General features: G+C 43.4%; 1 protein-coding gene across 24 annotated transcripts in view; it reads left to right on the top strand.

The window, feature by feature from the left end:
• The window catches only part of LOC126990579 (uncharacterized), a 277,009-nt gene that overhangs the window by 14,635 nt on the left and 235,463 nt on the right, over positions 1 to 26,911 (top strand). For 19 of the 24 annotated variants that reach the window (XM_050849194.1, XM_050849197.1, XM_050849206.1 and 16 more), the window contains exons 3-4: positions 1,973 to 2,101; positions 25,567 to 25,640. In XM_050849194.1, coding sequence (XP_050705151.1) covers positions 25,633 to 25,640 — 8 coding nt within the window. In that variant the 5' untranslated portion in view covers positions 1,973 to 2,101; positions 25,567 to 25,632. The remainder of the gene's footprint in view (positions 1 to 1,972; positions 2,102 to 25,566; positions 25,641 to 26,911) is intronic. The other 5 variants (XM_050849212.1, XM_050849213.1, XM_050849208.1 and 2 more) reach the window with 1 other exon arrangement.

Genomic DNA, 26,911 nt, shown 5'->3' with positions numbered 1-26,911 from the left:
TGCGTTTCATTGTATTGTGAGTAGTAAATTGCTTTTAAGCATAGTTATATTTAACTTTTTTTTTTTTTTTTTTTTTTTTTTGCTGGCGCTGGTCCCTAACCCCCCTATTTATTAACAATCCTATGGGGGAAATGGCTTCGATATACGAAAAATCGATAAACGAAAGGTTTTTTCAGTCCCTAACCCTTTCGTATATAGGGGATTTCCTGTATATTGCACTGGCCATAGCTAACAAAAACTACCCTAATCAGGTTTCAATGATGCATATTTACACAAGAAATGTCTCCCTACCACCGATATGTGTTCACAGAGATGATCATGGGGGCAAGGCAGTCGTGTGGGTTCAAGATACCAAGAGGGTGATCATGAATCCACATGAACAAAGGGGTATACAAAAGACACTGGAAATTTCTCCCTCTCTACCACGGATAGGTGTTCACTGAGTTGATCATGGGACAAGACATTCGTGCGGGTTTAAGATACCAAGGGGTGATCATAATCTGCACAACCAAAGGAATATTCACATACTCTAATAACACGCAACAAGAGGGGTAACAGCTCTGTCAGTAGGGAACCTGCGTGGGGTGAGGGAGCCGGGTGATGTGTTAATTTAACTCTGACAAGTAACATTAATTAATATTGTATTGATAACACACTAAATAATCACTGTTCCTGGGAGCCTGTTCAACATGTACCTGCGTGGGGTGAGGAAGACGGGTGATATGGCGGGTCAGCCAGCCGCTGCCTGTTCCATGCCTCCTTTTCCCCCCCCTTGCCTTGCCGCTGGCTAGCGAACGCATTCATTGATGGTTTAGTTAACATACGGCTACGTCCGCACTAGGCAGCGGAACGCTGCTTCTGTTTTTCGCTGCCGCTGCCTGTGCTATCTGCATTAGGCTGTTTTTCGCTGCCGCTGCCTGTGCTATCTGCAGCTATTTTTCGCTGCTCGCAGTGTTTCGCTGCCGCTGCCTTTTGGTTTCAGAGTGCTCCTGACTACGGTCAAATGCGGTTGTGTTGCAGTGCTATTAAATATGAAAACTTTGACGAAAAAAGTGGCAATTGCGTACTTGTTGCGTAAGAAACAACAAGAAAAAAAGAAAAAAAAATATTGGGTTCATCCTCCTTTCCAAAACAAAACAAGAAAAGGAGCATTTTATAATTTAATTAAAGAACTAAAGGATGACGATGCAAAATATTTTAATTATTATAGAATGTCTAAGGCATCATATAATGAACTTTTACAGCACCTTCCTCCATCACTGCTTGAAACTGACTGAGCGCTGCCGCAGCGGTCTCTAGGTAGTGCAGACAGCTCCATAGAAATGCATATACCACCTAAACAGAAGCAGCGCAACGCTGCTTCTGTTTCTGTAGGAACGCTGCTCGTGTCGAGGCAGCGTTTCGCTGCTTGTATGAAGCAGCGGCTAGTGCGTACAGCTCCATAGGATTACATGTATGACCAACACTCAGGCAGCGGCAGCGAAAAACAGAAGCAGCGTTCCGCTGCCTAGTGCGGACGTAGCCTACATTTGGCCTGTTCCACCAGTTCAGGAGTTCTGAAGCAACTGGTTCTCTCTCTCACTTAACTCAAGTGAATAATTCTACCCCTCACTCCTCCGTGATAAAACAACAACAAAAAATGTAACTAATGACCATTCGGCACCCTCGCGATGAGTCATGATCACGCAAGTCTGGCTCAACACTTGTTCGTCAGTTGGTCTGAATGTCTGCCCTGCGTCTTGCAATTACATGATTCACAGTTAATACCTCAGTTATTTAAGGTTATTGATTTCTATGTTTTCCCCCGCATTACAGTAATATCCAGAACACGCATGGATCATTACCTTTTCAGACATAAAACGGTCTTTACAAGTTCTATGTTATTTTCTTCTCCATATTAAAGTAAATAATGCAGCAAGTATTTGTATTTTATAATTTTAAAAGACGACATTCATGAAATATTAATCCGCAGGATGTATCGCTGTCAGCCTGACATGTAGCAGTATGCAGTTTTGCGCGGCCCGCCAGATTGGAAGGACGGATACATCAACACTCAACTCTTCTTTACTCTCCTGAATTTATCATTTTACTTCACCTCTCGGTAAGTGTTAACTGACTATTTAGCCTCTTTATTGTTATGGTAACCATTGTTATCCCTCAGGAGGCACATTGCACCATCAAATAACCCAAAACAGAGTCCCTTCAATTCTACCATATTCTAAGTGACACATCACATGTGATGCGCTTAACAATTAAGCTGTGACAAGCACGCGCCGCCAATATTGCCCACACGAGAATAATAACCTTTCCAAGGTCTCACATACTGTAGCACTTCTCCAGTTTTACCGCCGCACTATACATGTATGGGGTCCTGGTCTGGATCTGGATCTAGATTTATGATGCACAGTGCACCTTTCAGGTGCATAACACGCATATTTGTGTTGGCTGTTGGGGGGACAGGGGAGCTGAGTGTGCAGGAGAGGGAATTAAGTGAATCAAGTGTAATTGTTAGTGATGGTGTGTTGTGGTGACAAGTGATTGTGTATTTGTTTTCTGAATCAGTCTATTGTACCACAGTCTAAAATCTGATGAGGGAAGTTGTTCCAGTAACGTATGGTGCGTGGAAAGTATGAGTGCTTGTGTGCGTCAGTATTAGTGTAATATGTTTGGTATTTATGGATGCGTGTTACGAGTACGTTGACTGTTTGCGTTGTGTAAGTATGTTTGTGGGTCAATGTCAATATGAGTGTTTGTGATCTTGTACATAAGTGTAAGTCTGTGTGCTTGTCTGCGTATGTGAAGAGGTTCCATGTTTATCTGTTGTTTGATCCGTGTTGTGATGCCAGGCGTTCGAGTGTAATTGTTTGTAATGAACCTAGCCGCCTTGGTGTTGATTTGTTCTAACCTATCAATGTTTCTGTGTGTGTAAGGATCCCACACCGTGGAGCAGTATTCAAGTGTTGGTCTCACAAGTGTGTCATAAGCTATGTGTTTAATGTCAGGTGTGCAGTTATGTAAATTCCTTCTCAGGAACCCCAGTGTTCGGCTGGCTGTGGCACTGATGTGGTCTATGTGGGTGTTGAACTTAAGGTTAGTGGATAGGTGGACACCAAGGTACTTGTGTGTGTGGACTGATTCTAGTTCTGAATTATGGAGAGTGTAAGTGTGATGGATGGGGTTGTTAGCTCTGGTGAATCTTAACGGTTTGCATTTGTCTGGTCGGAAGTGCATCTGCCAGGTGCGTTCCCACCGCTGGAGGGCGTCCAAGTCTTTTTGTGGCAGTCTGCAGTCATCGATAGTCTTTACTGCTCTAAACAGCAAACTATCATCTGCAAATAGTCTAGTGGAAGAGTTAGGCGTTGAGGGTGGAAGATCATTAAAGTTCAGGAATAAAAGAAGGGGACCTAGAACGGTGCCTTGTGGGACACCTGAAGATGAAGATCCGTCAAGAAGAACACGTTGAGTCCGGTTAGTAAGAAATGCAGTGATCCAGTGAAGAATAGGTCCTGAAATATCGTAGTATTTAAATTTTAATGTCAGTCTTTTGTGCGGAACTTTGTCAAAGGCTTTGGCAAAATCTAAAACAATAGTGTCAACTTGTTTAATGTCACGTCGGTCAAGTAGCCTCGTAATGTCGTGATATGTAGTAATGAGTTGCAATTCACATGAGCGTTTAGGTTGAAAGCCGTGTTGCGAGTCAGTAAGGATGTTGTTTGTGTCAAGGTGATTCATTATGTGTTTGTGTATTATGTGCTCGAAAATTTTACATGGAATCGATGTTAGTGAGATGGGGCGATAATTGGCTGGGTCAGTCCTGTCACCTGTCTTAAATACAGGATTAACATTTGCCAAAAGCCAGTCAGAGGGTAATGAGGTGGATGATAGTGATTGGGTGAATATGGCCTGAAGGATGAGGGCAAGGATGGGGGCAAAGGATTTAAGGATGAAGGCGGGAATGTTGTCGGGGCCAGTGGATTTGGTTGTGTTGAGTCCTTCTAGTAATTTCTGTATTCCGTTAGTCGTGATGTCAAGGGGGGGGTATCAGGGGGAAGGGGCTGTGTGGCATGTTTAGTGTCAGGTTGTGCTCTTGTGTGGACACCGATTGGAACTGTGTGTTGAGTATTTGTGCTTTGTGTTGTGGGCTGGTTACTAATGTGTTAGTGTTGTCTTTAAGTGATGTAATCGTGTTTGTGTTTAAGTGATGTAATCGTGTCATGTTTGTGCGTCTTAAAAAAACTGGAAAAGTTTCTTTTGTTATTTCTTACGTTGTCTGCGAGATAAGTTGCTATGTGTCTGCGTTCTGCTACTTTTATGTTTTTGGCAAATGTCTTGGTGGTTTTTGTAGGCGGTCCAATTATCTGTTGTGTTGTATGTCTGCGCGCATCTGTAGAGTCTTTGTTTCTTGCGATGTTGTCTGCGTAGATCCCTGGAAAACCAGGGGAGTGTGTACTTACTAGAAAGTGTTTTTTGTGGTATGTGTCTGTTCATTGAGGTGTGTATGGTGTGTTTCAGGTTGTTCCAGTTGGTGGAAGGAAGTCTTGTGTGTGGGTCAGTCACAAAAAAGTCAGTGCTGAAGGCAGTTAGGTCTTGTTTGATCATGTCTAAGTCAGCCCTTGAATAAAGGAATATCTGTCTGGGTCTCTGTTGATGTCTTGTCGGTCGGAGCTCAGCATCAATGATGAGTATGTCATGGTCACCAAGCCTGAGAGTTTATTATTTTAAGTATGTTGTTGGTGAGAAAAAGATCTAGAGTGTTTGCCGTGGTCATAGGGCCACCGTGGCCAGAGGGTTGCGTTACAGCATGTGCTCGTGTTGGCTGGAGTACTGTTTGCGAGTGAAAATGTATTAATGATGTCAATGAATGTGTCGTGTAGTTGGCGTCTGTTTGTGTGGGGAATAATGGGGTTGGGGGCATCAGCATCGGGAGGGTCAAATGGGGAAATTGCAGTCCAGTCAATGTCAGGGAGGTTGAAATCACCCGTGATCCAGATGTGTTTGTATGCGTGAAAGAGAAATTTGAAGGTTGTGTAAATAGTCTGTTTTAGTAGAAGGCAGTCTGTAAAAAGCAGCAATAAGAAGAGATTTACAGTTGAAGGTTTGTAACTGGACCCAGGTGATTTCGCAGTCTGTGTCAAGGTCAGGCCTATGCTGAACACAAAGACCCGGCTTGGTGGCGATGATAACACTATTTCTTCCCATTTATCAATAATACATTTAAATTGCTTTCTTTTGATACCAAATATATATATATATATATATATATATATATATATATATATATATATATATATATATATATATATATATATATATATATATACATACAGTCATCCCCCGCCGTTCGCGGGTATTTCGTTCCCGGACTTCGGCGCGATGCGCGAAACCGCGAACGGCGGGACTATAACCCTATGGGAAAATATGCATTTGGGGAAGTCACCTCTGACACGTCATATAAAACATGTTTTTTTCGTTCCCAAAAGTAGCCCAATTTGCGATAAGTAGCCCAATCTGGCAACACTGCAGTGTGGCGGCGCGTGAATTTTTTTTTTTTTTTTAGGATAATGTTGCTATGAGAAAATCTCGACCAATAGCAGTCGTCCCTGAGTGAGCTGCTGGCCAATAGGAAAGCATGACGTCACAGTCTAACCGTGACGTCACTCAGGAGCAACCTAAAGGCGGTGTCACACTAGCACTTTTTCCGTCAACTTTTTCCGTCGTTTGTCTGAAAATCGTCGATTTCTTGGCTGCGGCCTGTCACACACAAACGGTGTTTCGTCTGAAACTTTCCGTCGGCACAGACCATGGGAATGTAAACAAACATGGAGTCCACGCTGCGGCAAAGATACGCTGCTCTGAACCTAATACTGTGTATTGTGAGACTTAGACGAGCTAAACAAGCCAAAAAGCGTGCATGGATGCGCTCATGGTTGGCTCGTCGGGAAAGAGAAAGTGTGTACCACAGGCTGTTAAAAGAGCTGAGTTTAGAGGATCATGAGACTCTGAAGAATTGGATCAGGTTGGACAAGAGCCAGTACCACAGACTTCTGGAGTTAGTGACACCTCTTATTGCCAGAAGTGACACCAGGATGAGGAAGGCTGTCACTGCAGGAGAGCGTTTGAGACAGGTTGAAGCCACGCGGAAAGTCTCGGTCTTGGTCTTGGAAATGTAAACAAAGGCGGAAATTTGCAGGCGGAAACGATCCTGATCGTCTGACAAATTCATGCGGTAAGTTCATGCGGAACGATGAAAAATCGACGGAAAAAGTGCTAGTGTGACACCGCCTTAACGTCCATTGCCCCGCCTCCCTCCTCTCCCTTCCCCCCTCCTCTCTGCCTCCCTCCCTCCCTCCTCTCTGCCTTCCTCCCTCCTCTCTCCCTTCCCCCCTCCTCTGCCTCCCTCCCTCCTCTCTGCCTTCCTATTTAGCGTCAATGCATCCGCGTATACGCGAAACTGGGGCCGCGTATAAGCAGGGGGTCACAATTCGTTGACCGCGAATACGAGAAACCGCGATGGGTGAGACCGCGAACGGCGGGGGGTGACTGTATATATATATATATATATATATATATATATATATATATATATATATATATATATATATATATATATATATATATATATATACAGGTAACTCGATTTACGCGAGTATTGTGTCCTTGAAGAGGTCGCGTAAATCAAAAACAATGTAAATCAAACAAGAGGAAGGTTTGAAGGTTTCTATCGAAAAATAAATATTCACTTCATTCAGTGGAGAGAGAGAGAGAGAGAGAACATCCATATCACCAAGATATCCACTCAGGCACTCAGTGTCAGCCTCACTCGTGTGAGGAAGAAATGAGGGACACCATGAGCGACTGGCTAGTGTAGGTACCGGTACCGAGCAGTCTGGTACCAGTACCGAGCTGTCTGGTACCGGTATCGAGCAGTCTGGTACCTGTACAGTACCATGTAGCTGGTACCGTTAGTACTGGTATATATACATGTACCCTTCCCCCCACATATACATGTGGGGGGGGGTTCGAGGGGAGAGCAGCCCCCCAGTTAGTAGGTCGTAAAGTTCGGCTGGAGTAGTTTAAGTATGCTCCCCGACCCTAAACCCTCTGCGAGCTATTTTACGGCTGCGGCGGCTGCAGCGTCGCCGCAGCCGCCGCCAGAGGAGGCGACGCGCGCTTTCGTAAACATTATCCCCTATTTTCAAGAGTAAAAAAAATTCCTTGAATTGGATTTTCAAAGCGTTTCCATGACTGTTGAAGATTTGTAGAAAAGATATATGAAGAGATAGTGATGTTTCATAAAGTAGATTATGAGATACTGGCACATACCTAAAACGAATCTTTACCCCATTTAGCGCGAGAATTAGGTGGATGAACGCGGTCGCGCTAATTGAATTCGCGCTAATTGAATAAAGTAACCAATATGAAAAAGTTATTTGGTGCACACGTGGGTCTGACTTTTGGGTTTGATAATTACTCAAAATACACAGTCATCAGTTATCGAGCCGTGATGGTGACTCTTGCGGCCCAAGGTGTCGGCGGCGGCAGCAAGTGGGTGTGACAAGAGTTTGGCCCCAACAAAGGTTAGGCAGGCAGGGTGTGGGAGTGTGTGGGCGTCGTGCCCGGCCAGGCCGACATCACACTCGTTATTATCAAGCGTGTTACGGTGACGGTGGCCACTCAGTCAATAGTGACACCTTGCCTCATCTGCTCCGCCGTGGCATGTAATAGTGATGCCCCGCGGGGCCGACGCGGCGAAGCTCACGCCCGTGGCGACGCCCCGAGGATGGCGGCGGAGGCGGCGGCGGGGCCGGGACATGGAATGTGACAGTGGCTGCTGCGGCGCCACACGGGCGGCGAGCTGTGCACCGCCCCCAGCAGGAGGCGGCAGGTGAGGCGGGCAGCCTCCGAGGGGGGCCAGGGGGGGTAGGACGAAGTTAGGGAGCATGAGAGACTGGGACCGTGTGGGAAGTGGTGGCGGGGGGCTGTGTTGTGGTGTGAGGCAGGCCACCCAGGCCACCGTGCATCATGGCGGCTTGGCGCAATTTTCAAAATTCAGTCGTGGTAGCTGCTCGCGCTAACTGAGGCTTTCGTGCTAATTAATTTTTTTCTTGGTAGATGGTGGCTCGCGCTAATTGCGGTTCGCGCTAATTGATCTCGCGCTAAGTGGGGCTCTACTGTATATATATATATATATATATATATATAGTGTTACGCAGACACGAGCGAACCCGCACCCGAATGGTGGTTCACAGGGACGGACCGCCATGATTCACCCCTCTCACCGACTACACGTAGGCCCCGGCGAACCAGGGCCAAGCTGACGTCTCCACCGCCTGGCTGGCTCAGAATCAGTCCACCCAGCACCTCTGAGCTGGCCACACCACGTAAGCTTACCTCTTCTACGCACGGTTCTGCGGTTCCCAGGGGCCCATTGGATTACGCTGAGCGCCCTGAGGAACGAAAGGACGCCAGCACAGCGAGCCCCACGAGCGGATGGGGACGGTACTGCGCCCCTGACGGAGCTGCAAGGTGCTGAGAAGGCGGGACTCGACCAGTGTCTAGGCGTGTCGCTATTGTGGGGAGCCAATAAACCAGCTACCCGAAACGTGTTTCCCTCAGCCATTCCACGTTCTCTGCAGGGCCCCGATCCTTAGTTGTGGCGAAAGCAGGTTCTGCGGGCGCCACCCGTAAACATTATCCCCTATTTTCAAGAGTAAAAAATTCCTTGAATTGGATTTTCAAAGCGTTTCCATGACTGTTGAAGATTTGTAGAAAAGATATATGAAGAGATAGTGATGTTTCATAAAGTAGATTATGAGATACTGGCACATACCTAAAACGAATCTTTACCCCATTTAAGCGCGAATTAGGTGGATGAACGCGGTCGCTAATTGAATTCGCGCTAATTGAATAAAGTAACCAATATGAAAGTTATTTGGTGCACGTGGGTCTGACTTTTGGGTTTGATAATTACTCAAAATACACAGTCATCAGTTATCGAGCCGTGATGGTGACTCTTGCGCCCAAGGTGTCGGCGGCGGCAGCAAGTGGGTGTGACAAGAGTTTGGCCCCAACAAAGGTTAGGCAGGCAGGGTGTGGGAGTGTGTGGGCGTCGTGCCCGGCCAGGCCGACATCACACTCGTTATTATCAAGCGTGTTACGGTGACGGTGGCCACTCAGTCAATAATGACACCTTGCCTCATCTGCTCCGCCGTGGCATGTAATAGTGATGCTTACTTGGCCAGCGCCTGACGCTGGCTCACGCCCGGCGGCGGCCCGAGGATGGCGGCGGAGGTGGCGGCGGGGCGGACATGGAATGTGACAGTGGCTGCTGCGGCGCCACACGGGCGGCGAGCTGTGCACCGCCCCCAGCAGGAGGCGGCAGGTGAGGCGGGCAGCCTCCGAGGGGGGCCAGGGGGGGTAGGACGAAGTTAGGGAGCATGAGAGACTGGGACCGTGTGGGAAGTGGTGGCGGGGGGCTGTGTTGTGGTGTGAGGCAGGCCACCCAGGCCACCGTGCATCATGGCGGCTTGGCGCAATTTTCAAAATTCAGTCGTGGTAGCTGCTTGCGCTAACTGAGGCTTCGTTAATTAATTTTTTCTTGGTAGATGGTGGCTCGCTAATTGCGGTTCAGCTAATTGATCTCGCTAAGTGGGGCTCTACTGTATATATATATATATATATATATATATATATATATATATATATATATATATATATACATATATATATATATATATATATATATATATATATATTTACAGGTAACTCGATTTACGCGAGTATTGTGTCCTTGAAGAGGTCGTGTAAATCAAAAACAATGTAAATCAAACAAGAGGAAGGTTTGAAGGTTCCTGTCGAAAAATAAATATTCACTTCATTCAGTGGAGAGAGAGAGAGAGAGAGAGAGAGAGAGAGAGAGAGAGAGAATATCCATATCACCGAGATATCCACTCAGACACTCAGTCTCAGCCTCACTCGTGTGAGGAAGAAATAAGGGACACCATGAGCGACTGGCTAGTATTGGTACCGGAACCGAGCACTCTGGTACCTATACCATACTGTATGGCTGGTACCTTTAGTACCAGTACTGGTACCGGTACCTGCCCAGCCCTATTGTTGAGTAGCGTGGCAGCGTGGGTACTGTATTGTTGTTCAAGTGGCGCGCGGGAAGAACTGAGCTCAGCTGTGTGGCCGCGGCGCTGTGTGAGTCCAGTTGCGTGAGACATCTGGTGGCCACTCCATAAAATATCGCGTATAAGTGAAAAAACGTGTAAATTAAACATTTATTTGGATTTTGGATCCCGCGTTATTTAAAAAACGAGTAAACCAAACTCGCGTAAATCGAGTTACATATATATATATATATATATATATATATATATATATATATATATATATATATATATATATATATATATATATATATATATATATATATATATATATATATATATATATATATATATATATATATATATATATATATATATATATATATATATATATATATATATATATATATATATATATATATATATATATACACAGTACCCTCTCTAGTTTCGCGCTTGCTTCGTTCCGAAGGTATAGTGCTGAACTCAAGGATCGTGAAACTCGAGGTATTGAAAACACTGAAAAAGTGTTTTATCTGTTCCGACCCGTGGAGATTTTTTTTTTTTTTTTTTTTTTTTTTTTTTTTTACATGTGGGCTATGGCGCCGGTAGACTATCCATCTGGGCCTGATGGTCGGCCCCGAGCCCGTCATGGCGCAGGCAACTGTTTATAGTGGTGCCATTATAATTGGCTCATGCTGCCCCCTAGAGCTCACTCTTTTTCCTCCTTTACTCCCTTGTTATCTCAAAATACGTACCTTGGAAAAAGGAAGAAAACAGGTCATTTTAAAGCCACAGATGAAGTCTCACGATTGGCTGAGCTCTGAAAACATGCTTGTGATTCGCTGGGAGTCTGATGACGTCATTGCTGGCGCTCATTCGGTCAGCAGTCTCGCTGTCTTAGGGCAGTGTCACACTGGCTGTTTTTCTCTAGCCGTTGTGGCCACTGGCAACGCCCACATGCCCATCTGGGGGCGAGTTGTCGGTTATACGTAACATGGTGTCACAATGGGCCTTTTGTTTCCCTCCGTGTGGGCGGCAGCTTGGGCAACTGGCAAATCCAACTTTTCCGGGTGTGTGTCACACACGGCCAAGGTCAGTTGCCCATCTCCACATCCACAAAGATTTTGCCCTGTATCGACGTGGCGTCGTCTGCTAAAGTGGGGGCTGCTGCGGCTTGTGCTGCCATTACCCAAGTTGTGGACTTGTTGCTGCAGTTAAATGGAAGGAAGAAGCTGTTGTGGGTGTGGCATGTCTGAGGTTCCTCCGTGCCAGTTCTCATTGTCACCACTGCGCGTGAGCGGCCAACCCACCCATCTAGACACCGACCACATAAACACGTGGATCGAGTAACAACACACACACACACACACACACACACACACGCACACACCAGACTCATCGTGAACCATGGCAGATGTTTCTCACAAACAAAAATGGCTTCACCACTTTCTAGAGTGTGTTAGAACTTATTTGGCGAGTGATTCATACAAACCAAACATACCCAATGGCAAGAAGAGAGCAGTGTTAAAGACGACTGCTCTCTTCTTGCCAAGAGCTAGATTTGGTTCATGTGAGCCACTCACCAAATACATTCTAACACACTCAAGAAATGGTGAAGTCATTTGTTTGTCGGAAACATCTGCCATGGTTCCTAATGAGTCCGGCGTGTGCGTGCATGTGTGTGTGTATGTGTCTTTGTTGTTACTCGATCCATGTGTTTATGTGGTTGAGTCAAGATGGGTGGGTTGGCCTCTCACACGCAGTGGTGACAATGAGAACTGGCATGCAGGAACCACAGGCATGCCACACCCACAACTGTTTCTTCCTTCTTTTTAACTGCAGCAACAAGTCCACAACTTGGGTAATGGCAGCACAAGCCGCAACAGCCCTTACTTTAGCAGACGACGCCATGTTGATACAGGGCAAGTGCTTTGTTTACGTTGAGGATGTGGATACGGGCAACCTTGACCTTGGCCGTGTGTGACACACACCAAGAAAAGTTGGAGTTGCTGGTTGCCCAAGCTGGCGCCAACTCAGTGGAAAGAAAAAAGCTCAGTGTGACACCAGCTTACAGATAACCGTACGGGCGTTGCACGTAACTCCAACGGTTGAACGAAAATGGCCAGTGTGACACCGCCTTAAGGCAGTGAAGCTGCTGATAGGGTGAGCATCGGCGAGGACGTCATCGGGTAGGCGGTGGCTGAGTGGGAGCATGCTGGGCCCACATTCACCGCGTGATGGACAACGTGGGTTCAAGTCCCCACGCTACCACCCAGCCACCCAGCGAATCACAAGCATGTTTTCAGAACTGTCAGTCAATCGTAAGGCAGCAGCCTTCAACTGCGGCTTCAAAACGACCCGTTCTCTCTTCCTCTCTCTCTCTCTCTCTCTCTCTCTCTCTCTCTCTCTCTCTCTCTCTCTCTCTCTCTCTCTCTCCATAGCCACAATGTTTGGAGGAAAATGTCCAGTGATACTACCTTTAACCCTTTCTATACGTGACGCAGACGTCAGCGTCACAGTATGGAAAGGGTCAAGAGGAAATGGAAGAAGATTAAGAGGTTTAAAAGAGGACAAATGGTGATGACGTCGGACACCCTTTGGACGCCGATGTCGGCGTCACCGGATTGAAGGGGTTAAAGATAGCGTGCGTGACGCCGATGGTAAGTAGACGTGACCCGTACGTGTCAAAGCAGCGCGAAACTTGGGGTGATAATGCACGAAAGTCAGGATGGTAAGAATTTAGGACTAACCGCGAAACTCATGGATTGCAAAACTCAAGATGGTACTGTATATATATATATATATATATATATATATATATATATATATATATATATATATATATATATATATATATATATATATATATATATATATATATATACAGTAAAACCCCGATTATCCGAAATGGAAGGGGGGAAGCCTCTTTCGGATAAGCCGATTTTTCGGATAATCCGGATTTATGGCCGCCATTTTGATCGCCGCCAGTTTGATCGTCGGCATTGTGTCTTGCTTTCTCGTTTGGATGAATATCACTTTGATCTTGCACCTTGGTTCTTATTTTCGAAGCACAGGTAGAACGCGATGCGACTGCCCAGTGTGAAGTGTGTGACGCGACTGCCGCCGACTGACGATGTAAACAATGAAACCAAACAAACACACGCTACGCTAAACAAAGTAGTATGCTTAAAACATGTGATGTAAATGTTTTATTGTATGTTTGTCTGTGTGTCTCCTTGTCTGGACCAGTGTATGTTGATACTTGTGAGCGTTGCAGATCTGAATTGTGAATGTTGCAGAGTGCGATTGTGAATGGTTGTGCAAGCTTGCAAGTGTGACCTTGAGCTATTTCGCTATTTGCACGTATTAGAAAGCATATTCATTTTAACTGTTCTTATCAATTTTAAATGTGTTAATATAGTACATATGTGGTTACTTTTATTTATTTTTGATGTTTTATAACGTTTTAGTATAGAAAAAAAAATTGCATTATCCAGATCAATTTCTGATAATACGGTTTTCGGATAATCCGCTTCGGATAATCGGTTTATATATATATATATATATATATATATATATATATATATATATATATATATATATATATATATATATATATATATATATATATATATATATATATATATATATATATATATATATATATATATATATATATATATATATATATATATATATATATATATATATATATATATATATATATATATATATATATATATATATATATATATATATATATATATATATATATATATATATATATATATATATATATATATATATATATATATATATATATATATATATATATATATATATATATATATATATATATATATATATATATATATATATATATATATATATATATATATATATATATATATATATATATATATATATATATATATATATATATATATATATATATATACTCAAATAGTATGGGGTTAGGGACCCTGCATTATTCAAAATCCGTATAAAATTAGTGCCCCCCGTAGAAACACACTGGGCTGCATTTGAGAGAGGGAATCAGGACTCTCGGAACGTCACGAGTGCTCTCAAATGTGTGACGCGGCAGCACGAGTTGCCATCTCGGCACATCCGCTGGCTCCTGTCTTTGAGGGGTAGAAAGCCTTTGTGTTGTGATGACGTCATCACCAAATATGGCGGTCCAAACACATATAAGTGATTCCATTGCATTTCACCTCTGTGTGCCACCATAACCACTGCAGCTTCCTTTTCATCTTCTGTTGTAAGGAGTTCATCAGCCACGACAGCTAGTAATGCATGTTAAATGTCGCCAGAAAGATCAGCATATGCCATTTTGCTGCGAGTGAGACGCCATCACCATAGCAACGACGAGGCTTAGTTAAAGGACGGCCTTTATCACCACTCTTGCAGCACTCTTGGAGCACTGGCAGTTACTGCGGCAAGAATTTCTTTTACACTATGATAGATACAGCGAACACTGTTCTCATTCACGTGGTATGCTCTCCCTACCGCAACGTAACTCATCCAAAAACGTAACTTCTCGGAAATCTGAATTCTTCTGCAAGGTGAACACCTTTCTCAAACTCTTTGGGGTGCTTTCAGCAGGTGTTTTGGTGGAACAGTGTTGCCACTCATGCCATGGCTACTTGGTGCGATGAGCGGGAAATTTAAAAATCCTAGAAAAACTCTTCCATGACAATCCATATAAAAGCGAAACTGTACTATTGGAAACCATACTATTTGAGGGACGACTCTGTGTGTGTATATATATATATATATATATATATATATATATATATATATATATAGATATAGATATAGATATATATAGATATATATATATATATATATATATATATATATATATATATATATATATATATATATATATATATATATATATATATATATATATATATATATATATATATATATATATATATATATATATATATATATTATATATAGATATAGATATAGATATATATATATATATATATATATATATATATATATATATATATACTTGGTATCAAAAGAAAGCAAATTAAATGTATTATTCATAATTGGGAAGAAAGAGGGTTGAATACTAAATAATAAAAAAAAATAACATGTATAATAAGGTGCTTAAGGCGAAAATCTGGGTAGGGACGGTGTTGCCATATCTCTGGTAAATATGCATGAATCACTGATTTTTATGCTTTGAAGTATTGACAACATGTAGATCAATTTTAGACATTCAGCCCCATTCCAGCCCCCAACCCCGCAAGCCCCAACAGCCCTTTCCGAAACTTATGAGTGTTATTCTGCTGTTATTATTGGCCCCACAACTCTCATTTTTTTATGGCTAAGACACGTTATGATGTGCATCGTTTCTGTTGTTAATTTCTTTTATTTTGGCTTTTTTTCGGATTTTTTTCGCTTTTTTTGACCAAGAAATTATTAATACAAAATGACAGCTCACACATATAAGAAAACAGCGACGGACATCAGATGAAAAAACATTCCTTTGCCTTTTAGTTTTTGTTTCATTGAAATCAAGCTAAAACTGGCTCCAAAATAGATTTTAGAAGGGGAATAACATTCATTTTGAGATACGGGCCGATAAAGATTATCGATCAGTCTCACACCTGTTATAACACACCTCTTTTAGTTTGGTGTCTATGATCTCCTTTACAGAGGCGTCAACGTCAGTATTCTGCCATTTCTCATCGGGCTCCTCGAGTTGTTGCTGAAGCTCTTCTACCTTTAGCTGGAGTTCTCTTATCCTTTGCTTCATGAAGTTAGTTCTTTCTTCATTGTTCAGCCTGTGTCGGCGTCTTCTGCTTGTGTTAACTGCCCCATCACTGGGAATATTGAGGGTGTATATGGGCAGGAGTCTTTCTCTAATGCATATCTCATTGAATGTGATAGCTAGTTGAGCATTGATTATTTTTCTTAAGATATTCTCCTTATATCTTATGATAGTCTTATACTCTTTCTTAATCGGCTGTATGACTTCGCCGAAGCTAGTCATGTTCGCTAGATCGCGATTTCGGGTCCTAGACCCTTCCTCAGTAGCGAGGTCTTTCCTTGGTCAGGATACCGGAGAGAAAGGCTTGTGTGGGGAGCGGGGGTGGATTTATACCGGTGGATTTATACAAGCCATTCTCTCCGGTATCCTTACCAAGGAAAGACCTCGCTACTGAGGAAGAGTCTAGGACCCAAAATCGCAATCTAGCGAACGTGACTAGCTTCGGCGAAGTCATACAGCCGATTAAGAAAGAGTATAAGACTATCATAAGATATAAGGAGAATATCTTAAGAAAAATAATCAATGCTCAACTAACTATCATATATATATATATATATATATATATATATATATATATATATATATATATATATATATATATATATATATATATATATATATATATATATATATATATATATATATATATGTATATACACACACACACACACACACATATATACACATATATACAGTACTCTCGAGTTTTGGGCTATCCAAGTTTCGCGATCCATGAGTTTCGCGGTTAGTCCTAAATTCTTACCATCCCAACTTTCGCGCATTATCACCCCAAGTATCGCGCTGCTTTAACACGTACGGGTCACGTCTACTTACCATCGGCATGACGCATGCTACCTTTAAAGGTAGTATCACACTGGACGTTTTACGCCAAACATTGTGGCTATGGCAAGAGAGAGAGAGAGAGAGAGAGAGAGAGAACGGGTCATTTTGAAGCCGCAGTTGAAGGCGGCTGCCTTACGATTGGCTGACATTTCTGAAAACATGCTTGTGATTCGCTGGGAGTCTGATGACGTCATCGCCGACGCTCACCCTATCAGCGGCCTCACTGCGGCGTCGGCGATGATGTTCTCCCTCCCTTTTAAGTGGTTGACATTCAGGTTGTAGGGCTGGAGAAACAGGGACCATCTGAGAAGTCGCTGATTGGTAAACTTGCTGCGATTGAGGAAGGCCAATGGATTGTGGTCTGTGTAGACTTGGAGTGGTTCTTGAGCAGGCTGTATGTAGCATTCGAATTTCTGGATTGCTGAGACGATGGCCAGGAGCTCTTTCTCAATGGTGCTGTATCTTCTCTGGTGGATATTAAGTTTGCTGGAGTGGTACGCCACTGGATGAAGGATACCCTCCACCTCCTGCAGTAATACAGCACCAAGAGCGGCATCACTGGCATCAGTCTGCAGGGCAAAGGGCTGAGTGAAGTCTGGGGCGATGAGTACAGGACCCTGGGCCAGGAAGTTCTTGAGTTGGTCGAAGGCGGCCTGGCAATCCTCTGTCCACAAGTAGTGTACGGCTCCACTCGTGAGCCGTGTGAGAGGGACAGTGGCGGCCGCGAAGTTAGGGCAGAACCTCCTGTAATACCCTGCCATGCCCAGAAAGCGCCGCAGGGCCTTCCGAGTAGTGGGGTAGGGTATTCAAGGATGGCAGAGATGTTGGCTTCCTTGGGTCGTACTCTGCCATTGCCCACCACGTGGCCCAGGTACGTCACCGTTGCTCGGCCGAAGGTAGTCTTAGCCAGCTTCACGGTGAAGTGGGCTGCCTGCAGCCTTGTCAGCACATCCCTGAGTCTCGTAAGGTGCTGCTCCCAATGCTCTGTAAAAATTAGAATGTCGTCTAGGTAAACGGACACTCCAATAAGATCCTGTAACAGATAATCCATGGCTCTCTGGAAGGTTGAAGGGGCATTCCTCATCCCAAAAGGCATTACATTATATTGGTAGAGCCCAAAGGGAGTGATGAAAGCGGATATCTCTTGTGCTCTCTCTGTGAGGGGAATTTGATAATAGCCCTTCAATAAATCCAGCTTTGTTATATACTGGGACCTTCCCACCTCATCGATCAAGTCGTCTATCCGTGGCAGGGGGTAGGCGTCTGGGACTGTCACAGCGTTGACCCTGCGGTAGTCGGTGCAGAGACAACTGTCCATCTTCCTTGGGGACGAGTAGACAAGGTGACGCCCAAGGAGACTGGCTGGGTTTCGCCAGCCCCTGCTCGAGTAGATAGTCCACCTCTTGCCTCATCTGGTCACGTTTCCTGGGGCTTATGCGATATGGAGGGTGACGAAGAGGAGAGGTGCCGGGAGGAGCTTGACGTCATGAGAGGTGAGGTTACACAGGTTTGGATGATCATTGAACACATTAAACTGGTGAAGGATGGATAGGATGTCTTTTGATTGAGAGGATGAGAGATGGGACAGGTAATTAGATGGGTTACATAATATGGATGAATTATTTGTCCCTTCTGCATGAGTGGTGGTGGTTTCTAACGAAATAGAACATACAGGTCTCTCTGGTGAGCCAGGTGCAAGGCCAGCTCTAGTTTTATATAATCTAAGTAAGTTAATGTGTATTTTCTGGGTACTTTTCCGGCGGTTAGGAGTGTCTATAATGTAATTTTGTTCACTGATCTTCTCATTGACTGTATAGGGACCATGGTATTTAGTTTGCAGGGGTGATCCTGGGACTGGAATAAAGACAAGGACTTTATCACCTGGTTTGAACTCTCTAACTTTAGCTCTAGTGTCAAAGTGTTTCTTCATGTCTCCTTGAGTTTGTTTGAGGTTGTCACGGGCAAAGGAGCGAACTTTGGTTAGTGTGTCTTTAAGTTTAACTAAATACTGGGTGACAGTGACAAGTTTGCTTGAGGTGTTATTAAACAATTGGTCCTTGATGACTTTAAGGGGACCTCTTACCTTATGGCCATACAGTAACTCAAAGGGGGAGACTCCAAGGGACTCGTTAGGGGTCTCTCTTATGGCAAACAGGACGTAAGGTAGAGCCTCGTCCCAGTCCTGGTCCTGATCGTGACAAAATTTACGAAGAAGAGCCTTCAGTGTTTGGTGACATCTTTCTAAAGCTCCCTGTGACTGTGGATGGTACGCCGTAGATAAAGTTTGTGTGATGCCAAGCTCGGTGAGAACTGCCGTGAAGAGATCGCTCGTGAAATTAGTGCCACGGTCGCTCTGAATCTCCCTGGGGATGCCAAAAGTGGTAAACAAGTGTGTAAGTTTGGATACAACAGTTTTGGCAGAGATGTTTTTGATAGGGAAACCTTCTGGGTAACGGGTGGTAGGGCACATGACAGTGAGGATGTATTGGTTACCTTTCTTTGTTTTGGGTAATGGGCCCACGATGTCAATGATGATTTTTGAGAATGGTTCTTCAGGCACCTGGATGGGCTGAAGAGGATAAGGAGGGATATTCTGGTTGGGTTTCCCCATTACCTGGCAAGTGTGGCAAGAATTAACAAATGAGGCAACATCCTTCCTAAGACCGGGCCAATAAAACTCATTAAGTAGCTTCTCACAAGTTTTCCTGATCCCATGATGGCCGGCTAGGTTCCCATGAGCGATCTCCATCACTGGCTCTCATAAGGTGACGGGTAGGACTACTTGATGGAGCTCAGCCCAAGTGGCATCATCTAAAAGTTGAGGTGGTTTATACAATCTCATAAGAATTTTATCCTGGTAATAGAAAGAAGGTGAGGAAGTGATCTGGTCTTTAGGTATAGCTTGGGTATGAAATCGAGACAGGGTGGTATCGTCTTTTGAGCCTCAGCAAGTAAGTGGTCAGTGAATACCTTACCAACCCCAACGTGAGGCGTAGGATGGAGGGTGGTTGGTAAGGGCTGAGGTGGCTCTGGAGCAGCGGCAACAGACTGTGCTCGAGTGACTGCACATTCAGGAAAAATGTTAGGCTGCTCCTTTTCCATGTCAGCTGTAGGGTTGTAATGCAATGGGGAGACATTAGTTATGATAGGTGGAACGACTAGTCCCCCAGCCAGATCATTAGCCAACAGGAAATTAGCATTAGGGATAGGAAGAGAATTATCCTCACTGACAGCAATGGTAACTGCTCCCACAACCAACGGACAGTTTAAGTGCACCCTAGCCAGAGGTATGGGAAAGGTTTGATGAAAATCTTTAAGGAGTACCTTCTCCCCCGTGTACTGCTGCTCAATCCCTGGAAGAGCGGATTTTAAAATGATAGATTGGGCAGAGGCAGTATCCCGCATAATCTGGAGAGGGTGCCCTTCAGAGTCCGTGTTGAGAGCCACAGTACCTTGAGACCTGAAGGGTTGAAAAGGGTCAGTGGGAGGAAGTACTGAAGGAGTGTTGAGAGAGGCGACTGGTTTAGAGAATGTAGAGGTCTTTGCTACTTTACACCTAGGATCAGGACAATTCTTTATGAGATGGCCCACCTTTTTACAAAAACTGCAAGAGAGAAAAGACTTGGCACTACCTACCACTACTCTCTGCGGGTTTTACATCCTTGCTATAGCTTGCACCTGACTTACCCACAGGCTGAAGTTTCTTGTCTCCTGAGGGCATAGAGCGATGTATTAGTGAAAAGACATCCGCCAATTTGGCGGCTTTTAAGAGTTCAGTCTCATCCTTATCAGTGATGTGCAACATGATTGAGTATGGTATCTTCCTTTTGAATTCCTCTAGAGCTACAAGGTTTACCAGATCGTCATATGTGGTTACAGCTGCCGACTTAAGCCAGTGTCTCAAAGCTCGGAGTTTCTCTGATGCAAACTCCAAGTATGTTTGACCAGATGTCTTGTTCATGTTGCAGAAGGTTTGTCGATATCTCTCTGTGGTGACTGCATAAGCTGCTAAAATAGCGCTTTTTACTACCTCGTAATCTGAGTTGTCTTCGATATTGTCTAGGACTGCCAAGGCCTTACCGTTGAGTTTGGGCTTGACTAGCCATGTCCAGTCCTCCTTAGGTAGATCGAAGTGAATGGCAGAGGATTCGAATTCCCGAAAGAATGCTTCTGGATCGTAATCCGAGAATTGAGGCATAAGAGGAAGAAATTTGGTTATCTGCAACCTATTAGGGGTTCGAGTCCCCCCGTCTGAGGACTGCAGCTGAAGCACGCTGAGTTGATGTTCACGTTCACGTGCTTTACTTTCTTCATTTCGTTCGTGTTCAAGTGCTCTTGCTTCTTTTTCATATTCTAGCTTCATCTGGAGTGCCTGCATTTTCACCCTCTCTATCTCTAGGGCGATTGCGGGGTTTGCAGAACCCAAAGAGGTAGGGCTTTCCATGAGGTGGTCAGCCTCCTCCTCAGGGTCACCCAGATGAGCTAGAATTAGGGACATCAACTCGGGTTTTCTTGTTTGACTAGTGAAGGGAATATTATAGTTTGTAGCAATATATTTAAGTTGTTCCACAGTTACAGTTGCTGTTTTAAGTTCCTCCACAGAGGGATTACCGACAAACTCTTCTACGTTGAACACCATTTTGATTGATGTACAAGTCGATTTAACGGTTGTACGAAAGTTGTTAGTAACCACTAATGGTTAAAAGTGATGCTTGGAATGTGACCCAGTAATCTCCTGAACTATTAACTAGTTCACAATCCTGGCATGAGATTAATTGATAGGGGAGCGACCCCTGAAGAGATAACACCGCCGAAGATAACACTTCGACGAAGATAACGAGCCAGTGGAGAATGACCAGAGAATGCAATACCCACATCTGCAAACAGGATCTGGCATTAAGTACTCGTTTGAGTTTGAGCTGGTCAAGTTATGAGTCGAGTGAAGTATTGAATTGATTCGGAACGTCAGTGGTTCCTAAAGAAAATGAGTCTCGTAGGCTATGGGGAGAAAGTGTCTCACAGGAAAGATTCGAACAGAGCAAAACGTAATTAAGAGTATGAGGAACTGATAAAGTCTCCACGCTAGGCCTTTGCGTGGTTAGTTATTAAAGGCACAGTCAATCCCTACACTCAATCACGTTGCACATGAAACAGCACCAACAAACACAGTGACACAGTGATTACAAAAGTAATAGGAGTGATACTAGGGGTGAACGAACATACATGAAACAATAAATGATTAGCGAAGATGAAGTGGTGGAAAATAACAATGAATTAGTTATAATAATCCACTACATATGATCCCGGTCAGGCCCCCAATAATGTTACGAGCGACACAGTAGTTTTGTCTAGGGTGATAATTTAAGAAACTGGTTACCCGAACATTAAATGAGGTGATGAAAATACGAAGATAGTCCTTAACATAAATTTAATGTATAAGTAAGAAACAACAATATTAACAACACCTGTAGCAAGTGAGAGTAATTACGTTACTTGCTCTTAAGACCTTATGGTCGTTTAAATCAAGTAAATGGTGTGAAGGTCATTGAGCACAAAATAGTTCAATACGAGTATGGAAAATAACAAGATAATATACCAAAACGAAGATTAAACCAAAGACAAAATGACACACAGATAACAATGAGAAAAAGAAAACACAAGAAACCCACACAATGACACACAATAATAATAGATAATAATAACCACCACCAATGAATAAATGGATGATAATCACTGATGAATGGATGAATGAAAAGATAAGATGGACACAGAAATGATGAGATATGAGAAAAATAGCATTGTTCACCTCCTATAGTTCACTGGTCACTTTGTAAGTGGTTACTGACTCACTGACTCGGCTGATGACGTGAGAGTTGTTGCTGCTAGCCGAACCCTCAGGAGATGAGTACACTTTGGCCTTTGAGATGAGACTAACTCTCACACTTTGTGGAGGTTTCGACAATGCCTCTGAAATAGCCCAAGGCTATTTGATAAGCCTAAAGCCTTAGCCGAAGCTAGCTCAGGGAGCAACAGGTACAATAATTGATAATTCAGTAGTTAGCAACAGAGATAGTCTGGTTGCAGTAATAATATATATATATATATATATATATATATATATATATATATATATATATATATATATATATATATATATATATATATATATATATATATATATATATATACATACATACAGTATATTTTTCCATCTTAGCCTATAGTGCCGATAGGCTCTCTTCAGGGGCCTGGTGGAGGGCCCAAGCCCGTCATGGCACAGGCAATTCTTATAGTACCGCCATTTATGCTTGGCTCATGCTGCGCCCAGGAACTCGTTCTTGATTCACTGGACGGTTCTTTTAGAGTCTGGGTTAATGGGTGGTCTTCTGAACAGCATGTAGTTAGTCTTAGGCCACTCGGTGTGTGTGTAATTACCTAGTTGTAGTTACCTAGTTGTAGCTTTACAGGGCCTGGGCTTACGTTCGTGTGGTCCCGTCTCCGTATCTGCATTTGTCCAACTTTTCCTTAAAGCTTTGCACACTCTTCGCCGATAATACATCCTCACTTAGTCTGTTCTAAACCTATACATTTCTTTGCAGGAAGCCATATTTCTTTATGTCTCTCAAGCATCTTCCTTTCCTCAATTTTTTACTGTGTCCTCTTGTGCTCCTGGTGTTTATTCTTTTTTAGTTGTAATTCCTCATTATCTACTTCTTTGATTTTGCTCAATAATTTATAAATTTGTATTAGGTCTCCCCTTTCTCTTCTTTGTTCTAGTGTTGGTAAGTCCATTTCCTTTAATCTTTCTTCATATGTCAATCCCTCCAGCTCTGGAATCATTTTTGTTGCCATCCTTTGTATTCTTTCTAGTTTTTCTGTGTTTCTTCTTATGGGGAGACCACACTGCCTCCGTGTGTGTGTGTGTGTCATTTTCATCAGGTAACTGCTACAATCACAGAATCTTACCTATGTAAATTAGTAAAATAGTGGCAGTTAGTGACGCAGTCTATATCAAATGAGTGTTTCATGTCAACTGTTGAGCAGCAGTCTTGTTGGGTGGGTTTTCTCCGACATCGTTTAGTAATGTATCACAATGATCTAAATAATTATTTAATCAGGCGAAATATAAGGAAATATAACATTTTTACACACAAAAAAATACACGTTAAATGAATATTCCCGCCAAAATAACTTAACCCATAGCCAGAAGTAGCCGACTCCACCAACTCCGACTCCACACCCCAACCTTTTAGTATTCCACTCTGACTTATAATTAGCTCAGCCGCCATTTGTGGGCAGCTTCATTGGTCTGTTGTTCCCTTCCTCATATTTTCCTAGTAGTCCTGTCACCTCGTCCACCTCCTCTGTCAGCCCTCCGGCTTCTTCACCCAGGCTTGCCAGTATTTCTTTCACTTCACTGATTTCCTCTCTATCTCTCTCTTCCCTCATCGGGACTTTCTCTTCTCTAACACCCATCATTATCACACTCTTCTTCTTTCCTGCTGTTTCTTAACCAGGCCTTCTTGTTACTTGAACAACCTCACACTCCATCTCTATTTTTCTTTCTCTTTTTGGTGTTCCAGAATTTCATTGAAACTCCCTTTTCCTTTTCCTTTTGTTTTTTCCACACATTTATCTCCACATCAACTATTTTCTTAATCTTATTTTCCACATCCATTTCGCCGTCACTACTTCCCGTCACCCTTCTTGATGTTTCCTCCTTGACCACTGCCTTTATGTTGTCAGCTCTGGAACTTCCCTTTTTTGTTTTTCATTTTCTTCCCTTAGTTTTCTGACTTTTTCCCTTCTGGCAACTAGTTCCTTCTTCAGGTCATTGAAAATGTTCACAAATCTCCTCAAGTCCTCCCTCATGCCCCTTACCTCCTCCTTTGAATCCTCTGCTTCTGTCTCTGATCGTCTCATTCGTGACCATAATCCCGGGGTGACATTTGGCCTGGCGAGAAACAGGAAAGCCCTCTGCCTCAAATATTTCTTCTTCATATCTCCTCGCCATTTTTGCCCAGGCAAGTTCAGCTGTGGCACTTTTCACTCACTTTGCCCCCCCCTCCAGACAAAACCTATCCTGAGGCCCTGACCCCACAATGTAGGTAAATTTGTCATGTTTCCTGGTCCTTCAAAATAGGCGGGAGAAGATTGGCGGCAACGTTTTGCGCTCCAACAGCTGACGACGGTTTGTGTGTCATGAAAATCCTTCTGCAGCCACCTCTGTGCAATTGGGAAAAGAATCTGTGAATGCAGGAGGACAGGTGTATTAACGATATTACTGGCTGGTCGTCAGTGCAAGGGGTGGCAATTCTCATCCGTTGTAACTCAAGGGCTACCTGTACATATATGGAAACATTACATTCATGAATTCCAAAGTCTTCTTAATACTCCTCAAGCCATAAAGTATAGATCAAAACAAATGACTGGAGTATATTTGTTTGATGGCACAAAACTTTAAGTATGTAGCAAACCCTTCCCTGAGAGGTACACACTTGCATGTACTGAACACTCCCCTGAGAGGTATCTGTGTGTACATTCTAAACACTGCTTGAGTCAGGACAAATTATCACGAGTGAAAAACTTTTGCTAAAACTTGAATCAGAGAAGACCAGCGGAGATGATGTTGACTCCAGCCTCTGCCTGACTCCTCTACTCTAAGCCCAATTAGTTGCCGCATCATAATAAAGGCACGGTGCTTATAGATGCATGATACGCTTTTACCATAACTCATGGTAATTTACCCATTACCATACACACACAACTTTACTATGCTTGGAATAATTTCCACAGGAGTGTTGGCGATGGTGGTGGCGGCAGTGACGGGCCCAGTGATCCTGCCCATCAAGCTCCTCATGGATGTTTTGGTGAGTGTTATGTAGGATGGAGTGAGTGTGTGTCTGTATTTACCCAGTTATGTAGTTGCCTAGTTGTGATTTACAGGACCGGAGGTATGCTCGTGCTGTCCCGTCTTTCCAACTACTTACGTCTAATTTGGCCTTAAATGCGCTCATTGACTTAGCCTGTACCACTTCCCTCTCCAGCCCATTCCAGACCCCAACACATCTCTGCGGGAAGCTGTTCTTCTTGATGTCTTCTACAATTTCCTTTTCTCAACAGTTTTCCATTTCCTCTAAGTTTCTCTCTTCTCTTATCAAAAGGTCCTCTCCATCCAATTTCTCTAGACCATTCATCACCCTATACACTGCTGTTAAATTTCCTCTTTCTCTTCTACTTTCCAATGTAGGGAGGTTCAGCCTCAGCAATCTTTCTTCATAAGTCTCAGCCTTGGTGCCATATTTGTTGCCGCTCTCTGTATCCTCTCCAGTTTTCTAACGTGTTTCTTAAGTGATGGCGACCAAGCCACTGATGCATATTCTAGTCTAGGGCGTATCAAGGTCACAATTAATTTCCTTACCATGTCCTCATCAAGGAATGTGAACGCTGCTCTGATGTTCCTCAGCAGGTTGTATGTCTCAGCTGATATTTTATTCACATGTCTTTCTGGAGACAAGTTCTCTGTGATCATCACTCCAAGGTCTTTTTCTTGTCTTCTTGTCTAACTTATCCTTACCCAACTTATAATGTCCCTCTACTCTCATTCCACTCTTTCCAAATTCAATAACACTGCACTTTTTGGTATTAATTCCATTTCCCACTTCCTGCTCCACCCCCACACTGTGTCCAGGTCTCTCTGGAGCAGCAACCAGTCCTCCTCTTTGTGTGTGTGTGTGTGTGTGTGTGTGTATTTACCTAGTTGTATTTACCTAGTTATGAAATACAGGAAAAGAGCCGTACTAGGCTCGTGCTGTCCCGTCTCCATAATGCTTATTATCCAGTTTGGCTTTAAATTCATGAATTGTTTTTGCACACACAGTCTCCTCGTCAAGTCCGTTCCATGTTGTTATGCTTCTGTATGGAAAACTGTATTTCTTGATGTCTCTCCTACAGTTGCTTTTTCTTCAATTTCTTACTGTTGCCTCTTGTTACACTTCTGTCACGTACCACTAAGTCTTTCCTGTCCAATTTCTCCAATCCCTCTTGTATCCTGTATACAGTACCCTCTCGAGTTTCACGCTATCCGAGTTTCACGAGAAACGAGTTTTGTGGTTAGTCCTAAATTCTTACCATCCCAACT

Source organism: Eriocheir sinensis, unplaced genomic scaffold, assembly GCF_024679095.1.
Source record: "Eriocheir sinensis breed Jianghai 21 unplaced genomic scaffold, ASM2467909v1 Scaffold178, whole genome shotgun sequence".
Classification (NCBI taxonomy): Eukaryota; Metazoa; Arthropoda; class Malacostraca; order Decapoda; family Varunidae; genus Eriocheir; species Eriocheir sinensis.
The sequence above is the reverse complement of the archived record's forward strand: the minus strand, read 5'-3'. Positions and strand labels throughout refer to the sequence as shown.